The sequence below is a fragment of the Topomyia yanbarensis genome, chromosome 3 (genome assembly GCF_030247195.1).
Source record: "Topomyia yanbarensis strain Yona2022 chromosome 3, ASM3024719v1, whole genome shotgun sequence".
Taxonomy (NCBI): domain Eukaryota; kingdom Metazoa; phylum Arthropoda; class Insecta; order Diptera; family Culicidae; genus Topomyia; species Topomyia yanbarensis.
This window is the reverse complement of record NC_080672.1, coordinates 67,388,922-67,399,181: the sequence shown is the minus strand read 5'-3', so window position 1 is coordinate 67,399,181 and position 10,260 is coordinate 67,388,922. Positions and strand designations below refer to the sequence as shown.

Here is a 10,260-nt window from a genome sequence, read left to right as displayed (position 1 = left end):
AAGTGTCCTTTCGCATTCATAGATATGTGAAACTCTCCGGCAACAATATGAATGGCTACCGAAATGAACAGTCTTCTGCTTGCCGAGTTTCTGAAGGTATTGTATTAAATATAACGGCTAGGTGCTGGAAGTTTAAGAATACATATTTCGAAAATTAATTATTTCCCTCTCTAGTCAATAACCAAAAAAAAAATTCAAAGTTTCTCAGAGCTGCTTAACCCGCAATTACAGTAAATATTGTAGTTCAAAACCCCTTATTTTTAAACACGTTGCATTTATTCACAATAAATATTGTCGCCATACAGTACAAAGACGGTGTATTAATTGGAGCTACGATATTTTAGGTTTGTTCGTGTTCGTCTAACTATAGGTTTGAGAATACGTTTTATTCGACAAAACTAGAAAAATATATAACAATAATAACCTGCAAGTATTTTCTATTAACCTGATTCAACTCTAAACTTAGCAGCTAAGGGCCGATTTCTTAACTACCGCTCAAATTTTTAACCAGGTTTAACGAACGTTAGCCTGATTTAAGAGTTAAGCGCGGGTGAAGAAACCGGCCAGATGTTCATACGTGAGATAACACATTAATATTTCTCTTCGTGAGCTTATGTGTGGTAGTTTACGGTATTTCTATTGATTGCTTAAGTACTAAATTGCTAGGTTGAGCAAAAGTACGTGACCTGTCGCTTAGCTACAACGCTTTATAAGCATTCCCACTCCTAATTTCAGCATCACGTAATTTTATAGATTTGGACTTTTGCTGCAAATGGTGTCACCACAGGCTTTCGTTAATTGCTAGTAATGCTACAATTGTTTTAATCTTCTTATAAAGGTAAAAGGCACATAGGCTCCTTTCCGTCGTACAGACGAATCTCTGTTCACACTACCCATCCTATAACAAAAATCCAGCAAACGTGGAATCTGAATTATTTATTCAGCTGCAATTCAAACTATCCAAATCCCTCGCTTGTAAATTCTGATTCTTTGGCACATCATCACCAATGGCAACTATTCGATCCACCTGCTAAACAGCGGACACCGAGCCCTGCGCGTACAAAACCGCGTCATGCACCGTCGGGAAGATGTGGAATCCACCTTCCCCGATGGACTCCGCATGCAGTAGCGTCTCGTAGACGCAATCCGCCGGATTCGCAATCAGCGTACTGACACCGACCGTACTCATTTCTTTCTTGACCTCGTTGAACGTTTTGCAGGCCGCGGTGTCAATGTGCGGTACACTTGACAGATCAATGATTACCGTTTTGATGATCTGCAGACCGGCTCCTTCGCCAGCAGCATCGTACCGGGATGCTCGTTTAACTAGCTTTTGACTAACGCCGACTTCTTTGGTCAAAGCTTTCTTGAAAGTGGCCCTGCTGGCGAAGTTTATCGCTCCCGAATATTTGAAGATCTTGATGTGCGGAACCTCCTCAGCCCGATGGTGGCTTCCAATATCCACATAGATTGCCGTATCTGGAACCGTCCCCTGCAAACTGTAGTAAGATTTCCAGCCCTTAATGTACAGAGCGACCAGCGAAAAGATCACACCAATCAGCAGACCCACATCTATATCGATTATCGTCACACTGAGGAACGTCACCAGCCACACAAACAGCTCCAGGCTACCCTCTCGCTGGAACTTCATAATGTGTTTAACCTGCCACAGCATACCTTTCAGTGCAACGAAGATAATCGAGGCCAGAACGCAGCGTGGCAGAGTTTCAAAGTACGGCCCAATCCACAGCAGCACAATCAGAATCAACATCGATGAGACAACTGCCGTGATCTGAGTCTTCCCACCGGCTTGATGCTGAATCAACGATCGGGATAGTGAACAAGCCGTCGGTACGCAGGAGAAGAATGAACCCACGATGTTGATAGTTCCCATGGCAATCAGTTCCTGATTAGCTCGGACTTCGTAGCCTTCCTTCTGAGCAAAGATCATCCCCATGGACATGACGATCGAGTAACTTACGATGGTAATAGCAATAGCATCCACGGCGACTAGTTTGAGCAGTGCTACAGGGGGCATCTGCGGGTCTGGCAAGCTAAAATGATAAGCAAAGGTTGAAATAGATTCAGATTACTGTTATATGCAGGAACTTACCCAACGGGAATCTCGCCTACCAATTTTACAGCAAAATCCGGTCCAAGACGGATAAAGTAGGAAGCCATCGTTCCACCGACAACTGCCACTAGTTCAGCAGGAATCGGGAACTTACACTTGGTTGACGACCACGGTTTGAGGTACTCGTTCATAAAGATCATAAACAGTATGACAATCACTGAGGTATACACGGTCGGAAGATTGCTGTTCGGTAACTCGCCGGCAATGTCTCGCAGTGCCAGGATGTTCTTGAAGGCACCCTTATATCGGGGAATCGATACTCCGAGCAGATCTTTCATCTGACTTACGAGTACATGGATGGCAGCGGCCGTCGTGAACCCGCTAACCAACGGTTCGCTGAGTAGCGCCGAAAGGATCCCCAAGCGGATGAGACTCATGATAAGCTGTAATTAGGCGATGAAGTAAATTAATTTCGGATTTGTGATTTTAAGAGGTAGTGGGTACAACTTACGTGGTAACAACCTACAACGAAGGACAACGCAGTTACCACCTGGATTGGAGTGTACTGCGGCTCGGAAGGATCAATCGGTGGAAGGTCGTAGCTAGTTCCATTTATCTATAGAAAGTAGAAGATAGAATTTAGACGATTTTTTTGGAGGACGAACGCAATGAACTCACTGTAACCGCCGAAGACATTGTCGCATAGCTGGCAACCACCTTGGCCGTCATCAGGCTGACGACCGCAAACGAACCCATTGAAATGTGCCGCGAGGTGCCGAGTACTGCATACACGAGACAGTGAAAAAACGCCATATAGAGGCCGACGTTGGCCTGTACACCGGCCAGCAGACCGTACGCCATTCCCTGTGGTATTTGCATGACGGCGACCGTAACGCCCGCCGTGAGATCCCCGACCAGGTCCTTCTTGATCGAATATTTGGGCAGCCATCGCAGGATCGGGATGAAGTTGAGTAGTGTGTTGAGGCACTTGATGTCCCGGACAGAGTTCACGAGAGATTCGATTGCTGTGGATTGGAAGTACATGCCATGTGTTAGTTTGTTTCTATTAGGTCGTAGATTTTGCAATTTAGTTGTGACACCTGAAAGTTACTAATAAAGTTACAAAGGCCAGTTCATTATGATGAATAGAACAGTGGATAAAAACAGCAAAGCACGCATTTGCGTTGCGCAGTAACACGGTATTCGTAGATGGCATGACGACAATCGTGCGTTGGTATCAACAAAACTTGACACGATGAAATGATTCTATGGCGCTTAGATGATAGAAGCCACCTTATCCGTGAAGTTTCCAAAAGTTGCACAATTTTTAAATACATGTTATTTCACTGTTCAGATGACGAGAATGTCAAATGCTTTGAAAGGTAAGGCTCAGTGTTGTCATAATCATAATCAAAAAATTAAAAATCAATGATCACCGTCGAAAAAAATCTTCGATGATAATCGTTTGCATTATTACCACCATCATTATCATGGACCTCATAACTTGATACACCAAGAGTGATTTTGATCTAGTATTCTCGTTTTCAATTTTATGTGCCCGTTGTCACCCATTGCTGTGCTCGCAACGGTAACCAAAATAAAATCGCCACGTGATTGCCACACATTCGCGTAGAAGAATTTTTTTTCAAACTTCGTGAACAATTTTTCTCAGCGTTAAACGTTTATCGGCTTTGTTGGCAGCAGAGAAGTGAAGTTTTCGGCTGTGAAGTTTTCGGTTTCTAGTGTTTTGGCGTCGTTAGCATTAACATGGAGAAGCTGCAAGATAAAATATTGAAGGCAATTGAAACAACAACGGATGGAAAGCATAAGTGCATAGTTAGCCGTGGGTGTAATTACATGCAGCAGGGGAAATTAGTTCATGGTAATTTCATTCGACACGTTAGAGCATTGCATGCAGATAAGTTGGAGCTTTTGGAAATTCCTCCGGCTGCAGCTAAAACAAAAATAGAACCACCGGCATTGAATGGCGAAATAGCTCCTCCGAAAAGGTCAAAGAAGACAAATAATGTCCCCGTCGAGATTGATCGGAAATCTATCATAGAGGGAAGCCTTCAGTTAGCCACAGTGAACGCCTTATCGTTGACCTATCCTGAGTGGACTGGATTTCGAACATTAGTCCAACCTCTGTGGAATTCTGTTGGTTTGACCATGAATCGCAAGAAACTTGGAGAGCTAGTTGAGCAGGCCGCTTCCATAGCCAGACGGCTGATTACCAATCAACTGAAAAACCAAATGGTCAGTTTGAAAGTGGACAGTGCATCGCGAAGAAACCATCATTCGTTTGGAATAAACGCACAATTGACAATTGACGGAAAAATCGTTTGTCGGAACCTGGGTAAAATTAAAAATGGGACCTCCATTTGGAGAAATTTAATCATCTTTACATCTTTCTAGTCATAAAAGAAATGGCTGGAAGTCAGACAGCCCAAAAACTGCAGGAGACCATAACCAGTGAAGCGCTGGAAGCATATGGATTGCGACCGGAGCAAATATATACTATTGCACACGATAACGGTAGTAACATGATAGCATCGGTTTTGCGATTACGCGAGGCACTGTCGCATATTTCAAATGAGAATGAGGTCTTGCATCAGGAAAAACACGCTATAGAAGCAGTTTTTAATAATGCTCCCAGCCATCGATTAGCCGATTTGAATGCTACAGACGAGGCTCTTGCAGAAGAGGATCAGAATCGATCCGAGCAGCTCCACGACGAAGATTCAGATACATCGTTTTCTTCGGATTCTGAAAATTCAGATAACGAAAATGACGAATCGGAACATTTTAAACTACTTTCAATAAGCAGTACGCGTTGCGCAGCTCATACATGTCAGCTAGCAGTATGGGATGCTCTTCGTAAACACACCAGGAGAATTGATGACATCAAAAAGTTGATTAAGACTTCTAGACAGGGAAAGTATAAGCCAACATTTATCGAAAGTAAAGCCCATTATTCTCCATTATCGAATGCGACAAGATGGAATGCCGTTTATATGATGTTAAAGTCATTGAAAAGTCAGAAGGCGTTTTACCTTGTCTTAGAGAACAAATTTAAAGAAATGAGTAAGTGATTTTGTTTATACTGATTGAAACCTATCTTTAAACGTATACAACAGTTTATGTTACCTATCAAAAACATTATTGCTTGATATCGCTGTATTGCTCTTTCCAGCATTTTCAAAACATTGGACGTTTGTTGAGAGATTTTGCGATGCCTTAGAACCGGTGTTCTACCTGATGATATATCTTCAACGTGAACACGTCCCGTTATCTGCATTTTATACCGAATGGCTCATTTGCCAAGCACAATTAAGCTTGCTGAAAACGAACACACTTGCAGCAAAGTTGTTGAAAACCATGGATGCGCGTTTACAAAATTTGATTAACACAAATCATTTCAAGGCTTGTTTATACATGGACCCAAGATATAATTACTTGGGTTCCAATCGTATTACGGCTGCAGATAAAGCGATAGTTCAGGTATTATACTATTTCATCAATTTTTCTAAGAACATCTGGTAATTGATAATCATATATATTTAGCGTTACTTACTAGAACTATGGGAGCGTCTTCAAGAACTAAACGGTTCTCAGGAAAACTGTGACCACGCAGATTCGCCTTCCGAAAGCAGCTTTCTTGAAGAATATCTGAATGATTATTTTCAAAAAGATTCTTCCAACTTGGAAGTTCCTGAGCTCAGGGCCGCACACGATACAATTTATCAATTGATCAAGGAACTAGAATTTCGTCCGAAGGTACCGATAACTAGCCCAACCTCGTTTAAATTTCAGCATACAATGCAACCGTCTACGACAGACAAGAACAAGAGCTCGCCTGTATCACAATATAAAGAAGCATTCGATGTATTACATTACTGGGTTGGCGAGAAGATCAAAAGACCGGAAATGTTTCGTTTGGCGATGGTAGTTCTTTCCGCCCCCTCCACACAGGTGACAGTAGAACGTGCATTTAGTGCACTGAAACTTGTTTTAAGCGATCATCGCCAGCGCTTAGGAGACAGACGGATACAGGATCTGATGGTACTGAAACTCAACCCAGATTTGTTACCACAAATAGCAGAAGAACTAGATTCCTTTAATTTTTGATTGCATATAAACATATTGTGAACTTTACTTAAGAACTGAATTTGAATAAAGCTAAAGGGTTAGAAATTGTATAATTTGCTGTTAATTCATCATGTCCATTTTATGAAGTGTTTTGTAATATTTAATAGAGATGGCTGAACCGATTTACACAAACTTTGTTCCAAATGAAAGGTATAACGCTCCCATAAGCTATTGAATTTTAGTTGATCCGACTTCCTAAAACGCTTTTTTTGCGAATTACAGGAGTTATAGGTTGGTTAGTAAGGTTGCACTGGAATTTCCCATATAAACCGTTAAAATCGTTTCCAAACACATTCCCCCAACATTTCGAATTAAGCCAATTAAATAATATACTTTTTGGTTCAAAGTGTGTCAGCGGCGACTTTCGTGGTAGTCGTGGAATACATTCTAAGTGTAATAAGAATGTAATAGACATTCCCACAATTATATTAAACATAGCCAGCTAATGAATCACAGTTTGAATAAAATGAGAAAGTCACAATCCTACCACTAGGTGCATTAAAACGGGATTCGGCTATAATGATGGAAATCCAACTGGTCAACTAAAATCCTAAAACTGAAACATGTTTAATAGTATAGGGACATTCCTAATATTGTAACGTTAAATTAATATTTTGTTTCGCTGCATAAGAGAACATTTTTCCCACTAACAAATTTTTGGGCCCTATATAACTTCCTGCATCTTCCGTTATATTTACCTCTAGTTGTTCAATAGCAACTACTGCAAAATGCCAGACGAAACTGATTGAGCAGTGCGCATAATAAAATATCAATATCACTCATCACTGATAATTGGTGAGATTGATTTTCTCTCTATATGATTTTATGAGAACGTGTGAAAGAAAAACTAATCACGATGATGAGATCGAAGAAGGCGTAATGGATTTCATATTTTCGTTGTTTTTCTAAACTCGTCCGTGATTTTGCGGAGAATTAATATCGAGTAAGAATATCAGTAGTAATTTTATGCGTTACCGATTTTTGATTTTTTGATAATTTCCCAACACTGGTAAGGCTACTGGATGCATAGGAATATTTTTGATATCGTATTGAAGATGTATCTAACATCATCCTCGGAATGATATGAACCCAAAACATCTTGGCGACTTCTGGATGGAGGCAGCTTGATCGAAAGAGCACGGGAACTCTGACCATCCTCACTTTGAAAATGGACAGCGTCTCTTGGAAAGTATTAGCGAGACGAATTTTTTAATTAGATTGATTTTGACTACGAAGACTACGCTGATGTCCATTACCAAGAAAGAGGAGGATGCTGGTTAGGCATTATGTCCAAATATCCAGCACAAAGATGTTCGGATCTCAGCGACCACAAGCAATTCGATTTAGAGAGAATCCAGAGATAGTTGACGTGAAGGATGGATGTTAGGAGTCTAGTCTCCTCAGCACCTCAAAAATGATTTGCATTATCAAATGCATCAGAAGTGATTTTCAGAATGCCAAAGAAGCTTCAGCGGTCCTAAGCGGAAGATTAGTGAAGGAATCGAAGGGGATTGCATATCTCGAAAAAGCATGGATAGTGTTCGCAGACTTCCAGCAGAAAGCTGTAAGCTGCTCTACTCTAAAGCCAAAATGAAAATGAAAATTTTCGGATAATAGCTAGTATCTATTTGTTAAAGGGCTGTATAACTGATGGCTCAGCGAAAATGGTCTTGTTGATACTGATACTGCAAATGCTTCACAGCTAAGTATCAACAACTTTATTCTTTTAAATTGCTTTTCACTAATTTTCCGTTCCCTCTGACATACGATTCTTTTCACGGGTACTGAAGCCCATATTGGCTAAAAGGAAGGTATCTCCGAACACCGACATCCCTTCAGACTCAATGGAGATCGATTGGAATATTTCCTCGAAGGCAAAAATAATGCCGATAAGTTTCCTTTTCGATACAAATTTTATTCATCTAATACTGATCTACTTGGAAGTAGATCAGTATTAGATGAATAAAATTTGTATTCCAAGACCAAAGATAAGCCGTTTAACATCATCAATATATGCATAATCTAACTAAACAACACTCGGCCATGTATGAGGAAGTGTCTTATCTACGTACCCACCGGAGAAGTAGAGATCGATGGCGTAGCCTCCGACAGAGGCCTTAACTGCGAAGTATGGGATTGGCTTCTTCAAGAACCCTTTACTTCAGTCAATGAAAATTTTGGTTTGCAAGCAATTGCGTTCAGCAAAAATGGATGAGTATAAGAAAACAATTTATGATCTGCTTTTCCAAACATTGCACAGTGGAAGAAATCTGACCAAAAAGGCAATTAATTGGAAGCCGCTGAAAAAGTATGACAATATATACATCAAAAGTTGCGGATTTTTTTAGGAAATGAAATGCAATCAAATTTGTTCACCGCACGCACCTGTGATTGGAAATATGGGGTTTTGAAGATCCGAAACATTACCGGTTTTCATCAATTCAGAGACCTAATCTAGAATCCGCTGAAAAAGTACAAAGAATTACACCCTTAAAGTTGCGGAAAACTTCAGCGACCAAGATGCAATCAAATGCATTGCTTTTTTGAACTGGGTTCGTCTTCCTGGTCGCTTTTTTGGGCCGCTGGGCATGAATTGCCGTCCTTGCAAGCAATTGGGCCCACAGCAATACAAGGTACGGTGTGCAAAATCCGAAAGGAATCATGAAAAGTCTTCCTACTGTGAAGAAAATCCGCATGATATCTCGACATATTCCGCGTATGAATTATGCGGGGGAAAACTGAAACATTCTTTTAAAGAACGCTCCGAGAATAAATGCTAAAGATGGCTACGCCACCGACCACGACTAATTTGCACCGTCCCTAGTTCACTGAAGAGCAAGAGTCTTACAATCCCATTGTGCGAACATCTTCTAATGTGCCTAAAAAATATAGGCCTTAGAGTGCCCCTTGAAGGGTGCTGTTACAAAACCGAATTTAGTCGCTCTTGGTCTTGGAAATCTTAGATACTAACAAGAACTTCCACATGGAACATCAAAAACACCGTGTCCCTATATTTCAGTACATAAAAAAACTGTTTTGAACACACCCCAGCAGAAAAACGTAACTGGAAGCTTGGAAACTCCTATGGCCGTCTTTTTGGACCACTGTGCCACGGTATGCCATGAGGTTATCTTCACGATGATAGCCGGTCTAGCTTACTGCACGATATTTGCGAGAATTTCAATATGACCATCTTGAATACGGTTGAAATGACACGAATTCCTACTACAAGAAACTCTGTGGTGGGCAGATATTGCTCAGTTTTGTAAGCGCAAAGGTCCTATATGGACATTTTGACCGTCTGATCGCCCGTATTTCCGAAGATACGCAACGTTAGATACGCAAATGAAAAACTTGATGAAAGCTGAAAAACCGCGGTTACTGGCGCCGGTTCGTCGACGGATTAACGAGAAAAACAGTGTTTCGTCTGGTGACTAGGCCGTATGTTGTATATTCGATTGAATCTTTGAGCGGAATCAACGGGACCAAGAATCTTTTTTCGGTGACAGCAGCATTCTATGTAGATCCACATTCCATCAATAGACATTTGGCGATGAAATGATAATACTGTATATAAACGTAATTATTGTTCTTTAAACACACAAATTTATCTGACAGCAAAGATGCTCGCGCCAAGCATTGTAGATCGCATATAACTGTTCGTCAGATGATGACAGCTATGTATTCTATGTATGCTAATTATTATGGCAGTAGTGGTGACGGCGATCGTAACAAAGGCTGTGCTGCAAAAATTCTCCCCATAAAACTGATAGTTGTATATTTACCTATCAACGACCATGCCCGCACGGTTACAGTTCCAAGAAGGCTTTCCTGATGGATCATGAAAAGCACTCCTTGTATTTTCTGGGGAAAAGAGGTGCTTTATCCTGAGTGCTTTATCAGAGAAATCATACGAAATTACCTTAATTTGAGTTCTTTCACATTGTTCCATTCTGGGTGATGACCTTAGATGGTGATACAATGGAAGTTTAGGAATCTCAAATGTATCAACAAACCTGGGAGTTCCAGATCATAAC

At 40.9% G+C, this 10,260-nt stretch overlaps 1 protein-coding gene across 5 annotated transcripts in view; it reads right to left on the bottom strand.

The window, feature by feature from the left end:
* Nucleotides 1–254: 254 nt before the first annotated feature.
* The window catches only part of LOC131688489 (solute carrier family 26 member 6), a 57,487-nt gene continuing 47,481 nt past the window's right edge, over nucleotides 255–10,260 (bottom strand). For all 5 annotated transcript variants that reach the window (XM_058972775.1, XM_058972779.1, XM_058972777.1 and 2 more), the window contains exons 4-7: nucleotides 2,753–3,099; nucleotides 2,586–2,690; nucleotides 2,114–2,517; nucleotides 255–2,054 (exon numbers count right to left, since the gene is read on the bottom strand). In XM_058972775.1, coding sequence (XP_058828758.1) covers nucleotides 1,031–2,054; nucleotides 2,114–2,517; nucleotides 2,586–2,690; nucleotides 2,753–3,099 — 1,880 coding nt within the window. In that variant the 3' untranslated portion in view covers nucleotides 255–1,030. The remainder of the gene's footprint in view (nucleotides 2,055–2,113; nucleotides 2,518–2,585; nucleotides 2,691–2,752; nucleotides 3,100–10,260) is intronic.